The following is an 18,936-nucleotide window of genomic DNA, read 5'->3' as shown; positions in this document are numbered from 1 at the left end:
TTCTTCCAAAAGCTATAATCTTAAAAGAAGCCCCTTTGTAAATTCAGATTTATTCTAAACAATATTATTATTATATAAATTTTTATATTATAATAGTAATATATAGTTGTTGAAAATGTATGTAATATATATAAGCTAAAGAATGAAAATAAAAATAATCCAATTGTATCCATGTTCAGAGTCCAACTGCAGAGAACCAAATCCTTTCTCCCAGTGTAAACCAAAAGAAATTTTACTGCTAAATGGCTTACAGAATTATTGTAAAGGGTGAAGAGAAAAATTCTAGGTTGTGCTTTCAGAAATGAATTCTACTGCCATACCACAGTTAACTACTGATTCTTCAAGATTAGAAGTTATGATGCAAAATCATAACCTCACTGCCAGGACTAGGCACAAGGTCTACAATCTCTTCTGTGCCTGCCATATTACACAACAGCAACATGGATGTCCTACGGATGTCCCAAGACATTAGGGTGATAGTGAAGTAACAGCCATTCTTTCTTGGTAGATCGTGACTGTGAGTCTTAGGCTTTCTCACCCAAGAACAGATTTCCAAGAAAAGACTACAAGTATCTATCTCTCTTAGAAAACTTAACCATTGCTTCTTAGCAATCATATTATAAGTGGGACCCCTGATAATGCCGCAACAAAAAAAAAAAAAAAATCAAATGCTTCTCCAACTCTGTTTAGAAAATGGCAAGAGTATAATAGCTTTTGTTTCACCTGCAACTTGGAAATCTCCTGCAATGACATGGTGTTCATGGACGTTAATTAGATACAGAACCCAAGCTGTAGTGGAGTTTAAGAAATGGAATTTCTATTTTTCTAGTCTCTACAGTATAGGAAAGCCTCTGGGAAGAGGCTGGAAGAGATGTTGAGTTTCAGCCATGACAGCCACCAAGCCAAGCCCAACATCTGACATAACCACTGTGAGCATTTTGTTACTTTTTTTGTTACTTTTTCTTACTATTTATAAATCAATCTTTGTTCCTACTTCTCTATAATCTGATTATTTTTTATTGAATAGCTGAACGGTGTTCAATTTTATGGATATACACAAGTGATGTAATAAATCCCCCATTTTGGACATGCAGATTGTTACAACAATATAAAATGTTTTAATATTACAATGTTTCAATAAATATTTTTGTGGCTAAATCAATGAACTCATTTGTGGTATCTTCCTTAGGATACACTGTTAGAAGGAAATTTCTCAGTAAAGTATGCAAAACTGTAATGCTGTTAAATAATTTAGAGAAATATGGTTTCAATTTGTCTTACCAGCAGTGCATACGATTACCCAGTTTCACCCCAAATCTGGCCTACATTGTACCTTACCATTTCTAAAAAGATTGTCATATTGATAAACTTTGTAGTTATTTGACTATTAATAAAGTTATTTTTACATGTTAATTTGTCATGTGTACAGCTTCTTAAATTCATGTTTCCTACTTCATTAAAATTGAGCTTTTGTTTTAATTGATTTGTAAGAGATGTCTTATTATTAATATACTATTATTGTCATTAGCCTTTTTATTGCATATATGCCACACATATTTTTCTCAATTTTTATGGTGCTTTTTCAGTATATTTTTGTCCTGTATGTTATGGTCTCAATTTTTATAATTCAAAATTCTCTAAAAGGAATTTTCATTTCATAATTAATTTTAAATATTTAAGGCATTCAAAATTAAATAAACTCCATGGTGACAAATCAGCATTTTACAAAATACAACAGCTTTGGTGAGATCTAATTCCCATACCAGAATAGTCACACTTTAATGTATATAACTCAGTGGGTCTTAGTATATTCATAGAGTTGTACAAACACTACCACTATATAATTTGGGAATATTTTCAAATGAAAATGGAGAAACCCCATCTCTATTAGCAGCCACTCTCCATTCTCTAGTTCTCTCCACCCACCCAGACCCTAAAAGCCACTAATTTACTTTCTGTCTCTATGTATTTTGTATTCTAGACTTTCATATGAATGGTTATCATATAATATGTCCTCTTTGGTGACTGGCTTCTTAAAACAATCTTTTTAAGGTTCATCCATGCTGTAGAATGTATCAATAATGTATTCCTTTTTATTGCCAAGTAATATTCCATTGTATAGATACACCACATATATTTCTAGCTACTAGAAATAATGCTGCTTGAACAGCACTGTACATGTTTTTATGTGAACATGTTTCCAATTTTCTTGAGTAGATACTAAGTAGTGAATTAGTAGATACCTAATAGAACATTCCACACTGTTTTCCAAAGTGGCTGCACCAATTATATTCCTACCAGAAATGTATGAGAGTTCTAATTAGTCCATTCTCTCCAACGTATGCTTGTCTTTTTAGTAATAATTATCTTACTTACTTTAAAGTGGTATATTATTGTGGTTTTAATTTGTGTTTCCCTAGTGGCTAATGAGTTGAGCATCTTTTCATAAGCTTATTGATGTTTTGTATATTTTCCTTGGAGGAATATCTATCCAAGTACGTTGCCTATTTTTTAATTGGGTTATCTTTTTATTGTTGACTTGTAAAAGTTCATTATATACCCATCACCTGGTTTCCTAGAGCCCAGAATCTCTCATGGTTTGTCTCCCTCTCTGATTTCTTCCCATTCAGTTTTCCCTCTGTGCTATTCCTTATATTCCACATATGAGTGAAACCATATAATTGTCTTCCTCTGCTTGACTTATTTCACTTAGCATACTACCCTCCAGTTCCATCCATGTTGATGCAAATGGTAGGTATTCATCCTTTCTGATGGCTAAGTAATATTCCATTGTATATATGGACCACATCTTCTTTATCCATTCATCTGTTGATGAGTACTGGGTGTTATATGCAACTAATGAATCGTTCAACACTACATCAAAAACTAATGATGTACTATATGTCGGCTAACAGAACATAATAAAAAAAAAAGAGTTCATTATATTTTCTAGATAAAAATCCCTTATTATATATGTTTTGCAATATTTTCTCCAAACATACAGATTGCCTTTTCACTATCTTGATAATTTCCTTTGAAGCATAAGTTTTAATTTTCATTAAGTTCAATTTTTTTGTTGTTGTTGATTGAGGTTTTGGTGTCCTATCTAAAAAATCATTGTCTAACCTAAGGTCACAAAAATATACTCCTATGTTTTCTTCTAAAAGGTTTATAATGTTAGCTCCTACATTTAGGCCTATGATCCACTATGAGTTAATTATTGTGTATGATGTGTAAAAAGGGTCCATCTTCATCCTTTCACATGTGGATACCAGTTGTCCCAGCCCATTTGTTGACAAGATTATTCTTTCCCCACTGGGGCTCTCAATTATATTCCATTGATCAATACAAGTACCTCATTGTCTGAATTGCTATAGAGCTTTTAGTAGGTTTGAAAATGGAAAGTGCGAATCCCCCAACTTTCTTCTTTTTCAAGATTGTTTTGGTAATTCTGAGTGTATTACATTTCCATATAAATTTTAAGATCATTCCATCAACTTCTGCAAAAAAAGCAGCTGTGGTTTTTATATGGATAGCATTAAATCTGCAGGTCAATTTTTTGACTCATAAACACAGGATACTTTTCATTTATTAAAGTCTTCTTTAAATTCTTTCAACAATGTTTTGCAGTTTTCAGGGTTCAAATTTTGTGCTTATGTTAACTTCATTCTTAAATATTTTATTCTTTTGATGCTATTATAAATGAAACTGCTTATTTAATTTCATTTTGGAGCATTCATTGCTAGTGTATAGCAATACAGTCTTTTAAAATATTGGTCTTGTATCTTATAACCTTGTAGAACTCACTTATTAGCTGTGATAGTTATGATACAGACGCCTTAGAATTTTCTATATAGAAGATCATGTCCTCTGTAAATAGAGAGAGTTTTATTTCCCCCTTTTCAATCTGGATGCCTTTTATTTCATTTTCTTGCCTAATTTCCCTGGCTAGAACCTCCAGTACAACGTTGAATAGATATGGCAAGAGTGGACATCCTTATAGTTTCCTGCTCTTAGGAGGAAAGCTTTCAGTCTTTCACTGTTAAGTATGGTGTTAACTGGGGTTTTTCATGTTTTATATTTTTTTTATCAGCTTGAGTAAGTCCTCTTTTATTCCTAGTTTGTTGAATGTTTTTATCATGGAAGAATCTTGGATTCTTTTTTTTTTTTAAGTTGACATTAAGCAGCCAGTATTCAACATTGATAAAACATTTAATCAAATTACACCACTACAATTTAGGTTTTAAAAAATGGTGTTATCCTGGAGTTCTCTGGTTTTCTTGGTAGCATGTGAATTGATTTTGAAGTCAGTCCAAAAAGAAGCAATCCCAAAGTATTGAGTAAATGTAACACTCTGAAAACTAGTGATAATCCTAAAAAAAAATGACTATTCAGAAAAACAGTATGCTCCTTATTTCATAAGCACATTCTATGTTCTAGCACTAACTCTTTAATGTTTGGAGCCAAGAATGCTACAAATGCTTCTGCAGAAAACTTATTCAACAAATTAAAATTGAAATATTATGAGAATAATCATCATCAGAAAGTTGTTTCTAATATTCAGCCAAAGTTATCTTCCTAGAATTTACACCATTTAACCTAGTTCTTCTTCCAAGAGTAGACACAACAACTTTATCATTTTTCATTTTTTTCTGCTGGGAAAAGTGTACCTCATATTAGGAGAATTGGTTCTAGTGTACCAAACTAGAATTGTTTTTTTCTAGGTGAGCTTTCTTCCAAGAATATGTCTTGGAATTAAAAAGTTCCTAAAAACTTACAAACTGTTAATTTAATCATATATAAATTGCATGAGTATTTGTTCAATGAATGCATAAACTGTAATCATGTTGATTTATAAAACATTTGATCACTATATCCTTCCTCTGGAACTTCCCAAAATAACCAGTAAAGTTTCAGCTTTCTGATGTTTAAGAATTGGCTAAGTGAAATAAGTCAAGTTGAGAAAATCAATTATCATATGGTTTCACTTATTTGTGGAACATAAGGAATAGCATGGAGGACATTAGGAGAAGGAAGGGAAAAATGAAGGGGGGGGAGAATTGGAGGGGGAGACGAACCATAAGAGACTATGGACTCTGAGAAACAAACTGAGGGTTCTAGAGGGGAGGGGGTGGGAGGATGGGTTAGCCTGGTGATGGGTATTAAAGAGGGCACATTCTGAATGGAGCACTGGGTGTTATATGCAAACAATGAATCATGGAACACTACATCAGAAACTAATGATGTAATGTATGGTGATTAACATAACATAATAAAAAAAAAAAAGAATTGGCATAGCGCATCCTAAGTGACTATTTCAAACCTGTCAGTCCCAGATAAAACCTACTTATAAGCTGTGGTACAGTTTCATTTAGTCCCTAAAAAGCTACATTGTTTCACTGCTACTATGCCCATCATTGTCCTCAGTTCTGGGGAGGTAGTGGGTGAAAAAAGTCAGAGAGATCTAGCTCTCATGGACTGTGGACTCTAGTATGGGGAAGATAGATTGTGAACACATAAACAGTCAAGATAATTTCAGAGAGGGGCTATTGCTACAGAGATGATAGAATATTCTAATATGATGTGGAACAACTGGGACCTCCTCGATGAGTGGAAAGTGGAGGACAGCACTGTCTAAAGAGAAATTTAGGGAAGTTAAGGGTGCGCTTGTGAGGTAATATTATCACTTATCTCTTGACAAAGATGTATTGTTACTTTTTAAGGCTTTTGTGGGTCTCCGTTGTTTTATTTATGAATGAGATGTCAGTTTGAAAAAAGCCTTGACAAGGAATGATAAATTGTAACTTGTATGGTTTACATAACAAGTAATCCTAATCCAAAGAATGATGATGATAACTTGTATATGCATAGTATTTGATAACTTTTTTTTTTTTTAGCATTTTCACATTTGTTGCCTCTGTTGAGCCTCACGACAATCCTTTGATAGAAAATAAAACAGAATATTATTCTAAGGTTTAAAAAAGAAAAACTAGGGGTGCCTGGGAGGCTCAGTCATTGGGCGACTGCCTTCGGCTCAGATCATGATCCCAGGGTCCTGGGATAGAGCCCCGCATTCGGCTCCCTGCTCCGCAGGAAGCCTGCTTCTCCCTCTCCCATTCCCCCTGCTTGTGTTTCCTCTCTCGCTGTGTCTCTCTCTGTCAAATAAATAAATAAAATCTTTAAAAAAAAAAAAGAAAAACTAAGTTCAAAGAGTAAGCTATATATCACACGGTCGGCAAATGATGGAATTTAGACCAAAACTAAGGTTTTCTACCTAATTTAACTAACACCTTCAATCTTCTGTTATTTTAGATTGGTTATTTTGAACTGACCAGGTATGATTATTGGGGAACTTACTTCTGGTGTAAACTCTTAGGAATACTTCTTGATTTATTTTGATTGTTTTTAAAGATTTTTTTTATTTATTTATGAGAGTGAGAGAGAGAGAGAGATAACAAGCAGGAGAGCAGCAAAAGGAGAGATAGAAGCAGGCTCCCCACTGAGCAGGGAGCCTGATGTGGGGCTCAATCCCAGGATCCCTGGATCATGACCTGGGCCGAAGGCAGACACTTAACGACTGAGCCACCCAGGAGCCCCTACTTCTTGATTTTAAAGAGGCTCTATAGAACAGTGATTTTCAATGTGTGGTCCCTGGACAAGCAGCATTATCACCTGGGAACTTGGAAAAGCAAATCCTCAGACCCCCACCTCAGACCTACTGAATCAGAAACTCTGGGAATGGGGCTCAACGATTTGTGGTTTAGCAAGCCTTCCAGGTGATTTTGAGGCATGCTATGGTTTGAAATTACTAATTTAAAAGATAAGTAATGGCTATCCCCATATTCTTGCTTTTTTAATTGAAAATAAATGTTTAAACTTTAATTTTAACTTCATTTATATATAGATAAAATTATTATATAGATAAAATTTACAAAAATGTATAAATATGACCATTTAATTCATGCTTTTTAGTGAAGTCTGAAAAAAAGTCACACAAAATAGTGGCAAGAATTCATAACATCTATTTTGTTAAGCAAGAGGTAAGAAAAAAATAATATTGTATATATTCCTGGTAGAAATGTGATTTTAAATGTGATTTCATATATCAGAATTCTCTTCCTTGGGACTCTAGATCAAATAAATAAAATTCATAGTACGTAAGTAAATGTTACAAGGAGGTTTACTGCAACATGGACTGTACACTACAACATACATTACTACTCCACAGAGAGATCCACAGTGGTAAATAACTGAAAGCAATGTGAATTCCTATCAGTGGGGCGTTGGTTGAATAAATTATGGTATATCATCATGTTGAATAATTTATAGCCATTTAAAATAATTAGTTAAAGCTACCCAGGGAGACTAGAGATACTGTCATTACAGTCAGGCAAAAACCGCACCTTTTTGGAAAATAAACAGTGACAGAACACCTATGTATACACACGTCCACCAGTACATTTATTTAATTATATGAGAGAGAAGAAGAATATGACAAAATGCATTCTAAGTTCTTAAATGGCATAACCATTGGGGCAGGGACTGACTGCTAATGTCAAGTAGATAAAGGTCATAATTGTATCATTATACACTTTTACCAATTATAGCTGTCTGGTTGAGTAGCCCTTTAATCTCATCCCGCCCATCCTATAAGCATGCCATAAGGATAGATAAGAAGCAGCATACTACAATAGTTAAGACCTAATTTCTGCAACCTTAATGCATTAGTCTGAATCCAGGCTCTACTACCAATGGCTATGTAACCTAAGAAAGGCTACTTAACCTCTCTGTGGCTCAGTTTTCTTACCTGTAAAATGAGAACATAATAGGCCCTATCTCACAAGCTTGTTGAAAGAATTAAGTTAATATAGGGGCACCTGCGTGGCTCAGTCAGTTAAGCATCCGACTCTTGATTTCAGCTCAGGTCATGATCTCGAGGTCATGAGATCAGGCCCCGCGTCTGGCTCCTCGCTGGGCGTGGAGCCTACTTAAGATTCTCTCTCTCCCTCTACCTCTGCCCCTCCCCCCAACTCTAAAAAAAAAAAGTAAAGAATTAAGTAAGTTAATATATGTACAAAGGCTAGTACTATACCTATCACTGTTCTATACGAGTCAATAGAAGAGTTACTGTAACAATTAGCTTACAAAGTATTAAGTTTTATATAGCTTACATATCAAACAAAAACTATCATCATTATTATTAAACCACGTATAGAATATACATAACAGACCTGGTACAAAGCAGGTATTCAAAAGTTAGTGTCCGTTCCTAAGATACAAATGACCATCTTCTTCCTTCTCAAAGGACATAGTCCACTACTATCACTCACTCTTCCTTCTCATCCCTCTCCTCTCAACTTCCCTGGGAATAGAACAGTTCATCAGTTTCTACTATACCCTGGTACTTCTTAAACAAGTAAATAAAGGCTTTTATTTCTGATAACTAGAGGGAACGAGGATTAACAAAAGACATACATTAATTTATTTGGCAAATATTATTGAGTGACTATTACTGTTGGCACAGTGAAGGCTCAGGGAAATGAGCAGGGACGAGGGAGGAAAGGTTCTCTACCTACTAGTTTATATCAAATTAATTATTTAATGTAAATTATGTTATGCGCTACAAAGGAGAAATAGACATGAAAAGAAAGCACAAGTCAAAGAATTCAGAAAAGAACAAAGAAACTAGGCAGAGGCCAGGGCACCTAGGGCTTCACAGGCCCCATTCAAGGTATTGGATGTAACTAAAGCACAAGGGGAAGGCACTGAAAGTGACATAAATCAGAATTGCCTTTTTAAACAGTTAAACATGATGGATTGAAAATGTACGTGTGTTCCTGACTGTCCTGAAAAGACACTGAGATGACAATAGAGCAATAAAAAGCTATAAACTCAAAAGGACAGAAAGAATAGAAAGGACACAGGAGATGACGTAAGGACAGAAGCTGTCAATGGTTTACAAGATGGAAGCAGTGAAGGAGTAGTGACCGCCTTACTGAGCAGAGGGAGCTGAAACCTCCAGAGCAGAAGCAATGACAAGCTCGTGCTTCACCCCACAGAGTCTCAGAAAACCTCGGACATGGAGGCACCTCGTACTGACTCCGCAGAGGATGGCAGTAGAGGGAAAGGCTAAAAACGCAGGGACTGTCACTCTGAAGGTGTCCGGAGGCTCAAGTCTCCATCCATACAGCTCCTCTGGTCAGGTGATGACCCTTCCCCAAACGTGCAAGTAAAACAGTGTCCCCCTGGAGATACTGAACTAGAAAAGCTCCAGACCTAAGGCACCAGAACTATAAGAGGCCAGAACCATGACAGGCTCCGGATTGGAAAATAAAAGCAGGGAGACTTGAATTATTGCCCCATATCCCTAACAAAAGATTAGATAGTCCCTCTCTGATCTTTGGGGGTGCTCCAATTCAAAATACCCTGACTCACCTTGCAATGAAGCCCCTGGTTATAAGCCTTACTAGTATACTTAGGCCTTCAACTCCATATCTTAGTGGTGAGTATTTATACTTCATTATTTAATAGAGGATCAAACAGCTGACAAAATTTTACAACAAGAAGAACAACAACAAAACAAAACAAAGTTATATAGAGGAAAAAGACACAAGTTAGAAGCGGGGCGGGGGGGTGGGTAGTTAAAAATATATAATTAATATGGTCAAATAAATAAGCACAGACTATATATCCAAGAAATAAGTAACCAAAACAATCAATAAACAAAAAAGTATGTATATCTTAGAACTATAATAGCTGAAATTGTAGTGATTTGATAGAAGGCTCAGAAAAGAAAGCCAAGGAAGTCTCCCAAAACTTAGAGCACAAGGAGTAGGGGGTGATAGAGATGGAAAATAGAAGAGAAATGAAAATTAGAGATTCCATCCTAGCAGTCAAAAATTCAACATAAAGGAGTTCCAGAGAGGAACTACACAGAAAAAAAGAAGGCAGAGAATTAATGAAGGAATAAATCATTAGAATTTCTCAAAATTGAAGGATTCAAAACTGAGTCTGTTTGAAGTGCTTACTGAGTATCCATCAGGATGAATGAACAAAATGAACACACTGAAAAGAGAGAAGACACCAAACCTTCCAGAATGATGAATCAGGCTGATCAAAGGATCTGGAGTCAGAATAGAAATGGATTTTTCAATAGCAATACCCATCCATGCAAACCAGAAATCTGGTCATCTTACCAGCTGGGAGTGAGTGGTGATGCCACCCTCCAAATTAAGGAATATAGGAGCAGGCTCACTTATGTACAGGCAATTAGAATTGGGCTCATATGAATCTGAGCTGTAGAACATAGAAAAGGTAGGAAAGTTTTAAGTAAGTTACAATTTAATACTTGTCTCTGATCTTCATTCAGACTGAGCTCAGCTATTCTGAGATTTCCTCATTTACCCACCTTCTTAGTGCCTGATATGGGGGTCAAGTAATATTTGAAATTATAGTCTCAGGAATGATTCCCAAATTCCCCTTACCTTAGGGAGATCTCTACCTAAGAAGATAACTGCCTCCCCTCCAGATTTTGAAAGAGCCATGGAAAGGGGAAAGAGAAAGAATTGAGAGAGGATTAAACAAGCAGGGAAATCGTAGTGTTGACCATTTAAAATTACCTCTCAAGAGGGTGGCTTAGCTTATAGGGATGGGAATGAGTGCTCCTGGGATCTTCAACTCCATACCAATTCCTCCTCTACTTAATGCAGAGATCATTCAGAAGAAAGCTGTGTCAGAGACCTACCTGTATATTTTGACTATCAATGCCTCATATATCACTTAGTATAGCAATTGTGCTTAGTAAAATCAGTCTAACCTGCTCTCCCCTCCTTTACTGTTTCAGCAACTCCTTCAGAGTATGGGTGGGGAAGTAAATGCAAATCTGTATTGCTTGGATACTTGATGGGTAGGCTCTTGTTAACTGAAATAGTTCGCCAACATTTTTTAAAAGATTGTAAATTTAAATTCTTGTCAGCTTATCCTTCAGCATTGAAAATAGTGACCTCGAATGCAGTTTCTACATTTCCCACACCTCTTACCTGAGCTGTTAATAAGTGACAAGAAAAAACTGATTTGATTCACCTGCTAATGAGCTGTATGAGATGGTCTAAAGAACAAAGGGGAAAAAATCAAAACCTTAGGGTATTAATTTTAGATTAAAGCAAAAATATTTCAGACAAATTCAGAAAAATGAATATACAACTGATATTAACTCTGCTTGTTGGGGAAACACAGGTAAGAGTAACAACAGGCCAGGAACAGCATAAACAAATACCAGGAAAGTTATTTTCAGAATTTATTTACCTAATAATATTTAACACCAAAATCAAACATAAGAGGGTCATGAGAGAGACCTGCATTACTCCACTTAAGCAATTAGTGTCTGAAAGTAGTATAGAGATAAATTACTCATTTGGACTCCCACATAACGGTTTGCTCATATAGTAAATATGAAAGAACAGAATTGCATTTCAGGTTATCTTATGGGTCTGTCTAGACTGGAGGACTGGAAAGCAAGGACAATTGGAAAGGGCCCTATTAAAGTGTGTTACTTTACTTCAAAGATACAGTAGATATTTAATATTTTTTGACAGTGAAATCATTTCAAAAGTCAATCTTATCTAAAAACCATCCAAATCAATGTGCATAAAAACAAAAAGCGAATGAAGCCTGCAGATTTTAGTTTGCCTTGATTCATGATAAAAATAGTCCTAGTTATACCAATTGTCCTATGAATCAGGTCAAAATGATTCAACTAATGAATGCTTAGCTACTGGGATGCCATACCTAGTATTTATAGTAAATTTACCATAGTGTCCTTACACAGGAAATAATTTATCATAAACTGCCTAGTAGTTTAAAATAAGATTACTTACTCTCCTAGTATAAATATGCTAACAAGGTCCTGATATTCCACTTCATAAATAAAGATCCCCACCTAATAAAGGCTAAATCAATCTTCAGGTTATAAGAGGGTATCAAACTCTGTCTCAAAACAATTTAAAAACAATGTAAATCCATTTACTGTAACTTTGTGGCACACACTTATTAACATTATTTTGTAGTTGTAGCTCCATGAGTGATTTTCACCCATTTGCATTAAAGAATTATAAGAACAGGAGAGTCCCAGCCCTTCATTTTACAGATTGAAAGAAGGACCTGAAAGCAATTTCATCAAGTTAAGCACAGATGTGTGTGTGTGACAGATTTGAACTTCACTCCCCTCCCCTTTAACACTCATGCCCTGCTGTCTTCAGTATTTAAGTGCAAAAGTGATAAAGAAGACAAATTGTGCATTCTCAAATTGTCTCAAAGAAGACAAATTGTGCACAAATTGTGCATTGCCAATTACGGATTAATCGACAGTGAATATTAATACAAATAACATTTCGTTTTGCGCAATACCTAAGTGAGTTTAAAAAAAGAAAAATCAAAGGCAATAAATTAAAATCTGACTAATCATAGTATTTATGCATAAAGAAGAACTGAACTGGGTAAATAGGAAACGTACCTTACGGTGAATTTCAGTGATAGCAATAAAAAGAACTCTCGGGTTAAATTTTGCCTCTAAACCATCATCATTAGAAATCATTTTAAACATGCTTTCCAGGCCCATCTTTCTTTTCTGTATAGACGTCTGTCTTGATTATTCATCTATTCATTTTTTAAATTTAACTTTTTCAGTTTGTGTTCAGTTGAAATGACTTTTCAGGAAAGTAAAATCGGAGAAACCAGAGAGAGCAGCACACATGTGTCGTAAAGGTGGAGGGGCAGAGGACTGAGGCTGGGAAAAGTACGGAGAAAACGGAGATTTCTCTAACCCCCGCCCCGCACCCCCAGCCAGCCCCAGCTGCCCCAGCAGGGGCGCGGGGCCGCCCCTCCTCCCGGGCGAACTCCATCCCCAGCTCAGCGGGGAGGGGGCGCTGCGGGTACCGCCCCGGGTCGTCCAGGCCCGCGCCGGGCTGCGATTGGACGCGCCGCCGTCAGGCACCGGCCAGAAACACAAACGCGCTGGGAAGATGAGGGGGGCGTTCTAGCGAGCCGAGGGCTTAGGCTTTTTTTACGTCTCCCCCCCCAACCCCAACCCCTCCGCACTCCATGCCGGGTCTCTCTCTCCGGCTCGCCTCGACTGGCTGGCACGGCGGGAGAGTTGGCGCAAACCTCGCCGCCGCCGCCGCCTCGCGCGGGTTCCCGCCCCGGCCTCTCCGCCTTCCCCTGCGCCCTCCACTCCTGCCATGGGGCTAACTTGTGGCTCCTAAGAGTTGCCGCTTCTGAGCAGCGCACTCTCCCGCCCATTTCCCCGCGGGCGGGCGATGGCTTAGGGCGCCCGAGGGGCCAGCCTAGAGGTAACGGGAAGGGGAAAGGACGGCTATCTGGGGAGTAAGAGGCCAAACGATGAGTTTCCACAAGGAGGACGGAGTGAGCAGCCTATGCCAGAAGGCGCTGCACATCGTCACCGAGCTGTGCTTCGCGGGCCAGGTGGAGTGGGAGAAGTGCTCGGGCATCTTCCCCCGGGACAGGGGCAACCAGGGCGGAAGCAGCACAGGTAACCGGGGCGGGCTCCTCTCGCTTCCGCGCGCCCAGCCGGGACCCCGCGAGGCGCCAGGCGTCTGTGGGATGCCTCGCCTTCCTACCTTGCTCCTTGTTTCCGCTCAGCTCCTGGAGACTTCGAGCGTCGGCTGTTCGGGTTTTGTGTCCTCGTCTCCACCTGCCCGGCTTCTTCCACTTCCCTGGTCTGCTCCTTGCCCGCCGCGCCGTCCCCCGCTCCCCGGCTCCCGCACCCCCACTCCGCCGCTCTCCCACGCCTGCGGGCTCCCTTCCGCGGCGGCGAGGCGAGCGCGGGCGGCTGCGCCCAGCCCGCTTACCCAGCGCTGCCCGCGGGAGCCGCTCGCCCGCGGGACTCGCGCTGCCCTCTCTCGTCTCTGGTCTCGCGGGTCGCGAGCCTGGGGAAGGGGTCGGACCTGAGAAAAACCCTGCTTGGAAGCGAAGAACCGCCTTGCAAATGGGGCTGCCTTGGATTCCAGGAGCAGAAAGGTTCCCAGGAGGGGTAACTAGCGGCTGCAACCTGTCGAGCTTTTGACAGTGTCCAAGTCCCTTTATTAAATATGATTTTGTAGGGCTTCTTGACAACGTTGGCAAAACAGCAGGGCTTATTGGTCCTATTTTTTTTGAGGCGACAACGAAGGCTCAGGTCACATATAAAGATCTTATAAATCCTTTCCACACACATGTTCTCATACACACCCCAACACACGGGCATCCTCCCTCTCCGTTCAGGAAACTTGTGAAGAAATGGGGTGGGATGGTGAAGGACATCGACCGTCAGAAATCTGGAGGTGGAAAGAAGCCTCAGGAGACAGATTTTTCTCGGGGAATGGGGGGAACCGTATCAGGACTACTGTTTGGTCACGCTTGGGTAGGGTTTTAACCACCTGCGCAATGTTTGGTTTGTGCAGCCTGTTTGCTGTTCACACGAACGAGAGGGACTCCAGAGTTGCGGGCCGCGTGGTTTCAAGAGTCCTTTGTGAGGGTCACTTGTTGCTTTGGGAGACAAACACTGGTTTCGGGATTTTCGGCATCGGGCTGGAAGATTGCCATTCCTGCCCTAGGTCTCGTTTCTCTCCCTTTGCTTTCGTGTCATTGGGCTCTCCTGGCGGGGCTTCGTGGGTTGAGGGTAGCCAGGGCAACAAGTGAGAGCTGGACCGCTCAACTCGAGTGGAGCACGACTGCAGAAAGCCTGGGAAGCTGGGAAGGAGGTCAGGAGGGCACACTTAGTGAATCTCTCCTGCCCACCACCACCACCAAAGAAAAGGGAGAGGAAATGGGGTGGGGAGGGGGAGGATTAGATGTGGTTTAGCTTTTACATACCATTTTGTAAATGGAATATCTTCGGGGTTTTCAAATTCTCTGATCATGGCAACAGGAACCAAGAGAGGCTTCTTTCTGTCTGCAGTTGGCAGAACCTGCGGAGATGCTGCTACTTGGACCCGGAGCAGAATGATACATAATTGGTGCTGTCCACATGCTGGAAATTTAGACATTTTGCGAATATACAAACACAAGTCTTTATCTCTTGTTCAGTGGGTGTTAATTCCTAGGAATGTATGAAACAACTATTAGTGGAAAGGACTGGTGAATACTGTGTATATGTGCATCATGTGTGTGGTTGCTAAGCATGAGATAAACACTCAAAATAGTGTGACCTTAAAAGTCCTTTGTGGTGCTATTGGATAAAGTCTTCTGAACTGTCTTTAGCGATAGACATGCTAAAGATAAGACTCAGAGAAGGGGGGCATAGTGGAAGAAATTAGAGTATTTAAAGTTAAAGACCTATAATTTGGTCATTTAACAGTTGATGCTGTAATCCAACTGGTTTGTGATCACACACCAAGTAGTGGTTTCCTGGGTCTCAGATGGGTTGGTAATGAGAATAATTTGTGAAGGTTGGAAACCAATTACTAGCTTATAAATCTTTCTAAGTACACAACCATATAAACTTAAGGTAAAACACAGTACATGAATTGCAGAAAGGGTTTGGACTTGTTCTAAGCACTACAAGAAGTAGTTGTAGTCCTCATTCCTTTTGGACTTTCCCTTGGAAAGAAGAAAGTGGGGAAAACCTAGTCTAAAACAATTACATGGATATTTTTCTTCTGTTAAGGGAAATATGTATACTATCCAAATGGGGTATTTGATTTAATATATGAATATATTTTGAGTGGCCACCACTAAAGAAGACATTCTATTAGGTTGTATATGAGATATAAAGATGCATAAGATTACATATTCTATTTGTAAATCTGTGCAACAATTAGAAATAAAATACTTTAATCCACAGATAAATTCCCAACACCAATAGATACCTTTGAAATGGATTCAAATATTATTTACTGAACCTTTGTATTAATTAGCCACTCAGCTTCACATTGTTCATTTTCTTATAACTTATGCACATGTGCCCTTTATTACAGGACCCTAAATAAAAACATTTCTAGTAGGTGATCCTTCTACTCACTGTTTGTTTAGTGGGAAACACATTATTTGTAGGAGGACATTGACATTGAATGGTACAGTGGTTATTTACTTTGTTAATCAGCACTGCCCATATGGTGTCAGTTATTCAAAGGTTGCAGTGACAATTTCAAGCTTCCAGATTGTGTATATTTTTAGATTCCTTCACATAGGAGTAGAAGGAGAGAAATTCCGGTAATCCCAATTAAAGTCATTCTACATTAAAGAACTAATGAATCATATATATAAATAAGATATTCTACTGGTTTTTTTAAATGCCAATAAAAACCATCCTCTTTACTATAGCAGCAATAGCAGAAATAGCAGCAGTGTTATTGGCATTAAGGATCTACTGATCAAGTTGACCAATCCCATGTTTTCATAAAATTTGTGAAGACGTAGATCGCGTCTGCCAACACTAGTTTACTTTCTTGGCATAGTTTATTAGAGATATTATTGATGTCAACATTACTCATACAGTAGAAAGTTCATCATGTGCAATTTTTAGAAAATCAAATTTTTGCCTTCTTTTTACCACTAATACTCCCCCCTCCCCATAGACATGTCACCCACTAAGTTCATCTTCATGCATAATATGATTAATACTAGAATGCTTAGGGAAAATACAAAACAATATATCCACCTATAATGTTATTTTTCAGATATACTGTAACTAAGATACGTAATAGTTTTTGAACTGCATTTGGGTTCATTGCTGGTCAGTCTTTAATTGCTGCTCCATATCCAAATGCTTATGAGGTTTCAGGAAACTATGTTGCTTAAAAGGCAGACCTCATAAATCATAACTAATCAAACCCACTGAAGTACACAGTCACATCATAATTGTATAGACCTGACCTTAATTTAAATATTTAAATAAACATTTAATTCATCATTGTTTTAATTTTGCATTTTATACTTTTAATTTGGGACTAAAATTCTAAAATAAAAGTTTAAATGAATTTTTCTAAATTCATACATATGTTCCTCAATTTCTTAGATGTGGGGATAAGTAGGTCTATCAAAGAATTTCCTTGAAGTCACTTGACTAATAAAAGAGATGGCTAAGTAAAATTTTAAAATTATATCATGATTTTTCCTCTGAGATTAAAGCATTTTAAGTCTATGATAAGGGCTTAACATGAATAAGGATGTTTCATAGGTTTTCTCTACAGACACAAAGCAAATGACTACTCAATCAATTTATAATTCTTGTATCACTACACCACTGAGTTTTACACATTCTAATGGTTGTATAAAGAGTTACAATTTAGAAATATAGAGGAAATGTTTCCTCAAGACTTGTAGGTCTGAGAAAGAGTAATTGAACCATAATGAATTCAGATAGGCCCATATGAAGAAGGATGTATGAGAGGATTTTTTTTCCTTCCTCCCACTGTCATTCCAATAAAGAATGGCCACCTGCTATTTCTAGTCTCATTTTTACAGGATCATCAATACATATTGTGCTTGGTCTCATTTACTCCAAAGGGAAATGAACAACTACCTTCAAAGGCCAAACCAGTCTCAGCAAACATCTGTTTTTCTTAATTCTGAGATATCAATATTTTGGCAATATTGACAGGACCTTTTTTGCTATAATCTTTTTTTTTCTTGAAACAAATCAACATCTATATTTTCTCTTTATATGAGCTGTAAATCTCTGAAATCTGATTCTTACAGGAATGATTTCTTATACAAGATCTATAGCTGCCCATTTCATTCAAGTCTCATTTTCTTTAAAAGTTAATCATCATTGTTATTTTGTTTTATGCAAAAAACAAATGGAATGCACTTGCATTTACTTATAAGATTTCTTTTTTACAAAATGCTGGTGGGAGATAAACTATCACAAATGTTTATTGGAATCTCTAATGACAATTAAAATTATCCATATTTTGAAAACATAATTGTGTGCTTCCTGCTGTGTACATTAAGTCAATAGAATATAAGCTCTTTGAGAGCAGTGGTTTGTTTACTGTCTTACCCTCAGTACCTAGAAAAATCTGTGGCTCCTACTAGAGTCTCAATAAATATTTGTCAAACAAATGAAAGAATGAATAAATGAATATATCCTCAAGAACCCAGTTTCCTTATTTGTAAAATGATGGGTGCTATTTAATAATTTTCAAATTCCTCTGAAACTATATTATATATACTTGTGTCTTTGTGTCTCCAGTGTCCAATACAGGATCCTAGGTAGATAGGCATGCAAAATATGTAGTTTATGATAATGGCTGAAATTAGAGCATTTGAGGCATTTAAAACCTAGAACATGAGCAAGATACTAATGAAAAAGCAACTGAACCCCATATGGACATCCAGTGACTTTCCCCAGAGTGTGTTCAGGAAAGGCTAAGATCCAGTGGCTAAATGTGAAAGTGTTGCATAATAAACCTATTGACTTTATTGAAGTTCTAGAAAAGTGGGAATATCTATTTAAAATATCAATTTATAATAGTAAAAGAAAGCCTGTTTGCTGAAGTAGAAAATAGCATGGGAAAAATAATCATATCATTATTCAAACACCTATTAGTCATACCACTTAGAACTAGAAATTATTTTGCAGTGGTGAAAATGAAGGCAGGAAAAGTTAGCAACTTCCCCTCAAATCACAGCCAGTTAATGATGCAACTAGGATAAGAACCAGGGCTCCTTAGATCCTATCCTAGGTTCGGCAAAAAGTAGGAATAGGAAGATTTCCTGGGGAGAGCATTCTTGGTGCTATAGACACTGGAACAGCTCGTAAAGATAGGCTCATAACTATTATAATACTATTGGCTATAATTAGTGGCATATTGGAAGGTAATTTTATTTATTTATTTTAGAGAGAGAGTGAGTCCACATAGCATAAGCAGGGCGGAGGGGCAGAGGGAAAAGGAGAGAGGGAGAGAAGCAGACTCCCGCTGAGCGCAGAGCCTGATG

The 18,936-nt window shown here is 37.9% G+C and overlaps 1 protein-coding gene and 1 long non-coding RNA gene across 6 annotated transcripts in view; one reads left to right on the top strand and one right to left on the bottom strand.

Moving 5' to 3' along the window:
- The window catches only part of LOC118529579 (uncharacterized), a 479,669-nt gene extending 464,916 nt beyond the window's left edge, over nucleotides 1-14,753 (bottom strand). For both annotated transcript variants that reach the window (XR_013449142.1, XR_013449141.1), the window contains exon 1: nucleotides 13,635-14,753. This is a non-coding gene — a long non-coding RNA (uncharacterized LOC118529579). The remainder of the gene's footprint in view (nucleotides 1-13,634) is intronic.
- The window catches only part of SYT10 (synaptotagmin 10), a 67,058-nt gene continuing 61,219 nt past the window's right edge, over nucleotides 13,098-18,936 (top strand). For 2 of the 4 annotated variants that reach the window (XR_013449139.1, XR_013449138.1), the window contains exon 1: nucleotides 13,098-13,546. Coding sequence is in view for 1 of the 4 variants with exons in the window: in XM_036091828.2 (XP_035947721.1) it covers nucleotides 13,396-13,546 (151 nt within the window). In the remaining 3 variants the exon portion in view is untranslated. The remainder of the gene's footprint in view (nucleotides 13,547-18,936) is intronic. The other 2 variants (XR_013449140.1, XM_036091828.2) reach the window with 2 other exon arrangements.

This window comes from Halichoerus grypus, chromosome 6 (assembly GCF_964656455.1).
Source record: "Halichoerus grypus chromosome 6, mHalGry1.hap1.1, whole genome shotgun sequence".
In the NCBI taxonomy this organism is placed as follows: domain Eukaryota; kingdom Metazoa; phylum Chordata; class Mammalia; order Carnivora; family Phocidae; genus Halichoerus; species Halichoerus grypus.
Note: the sequence above shows the minus strand (reverse complement) of the source record. Positions and strands in the feature narration are given on the sequence as shown.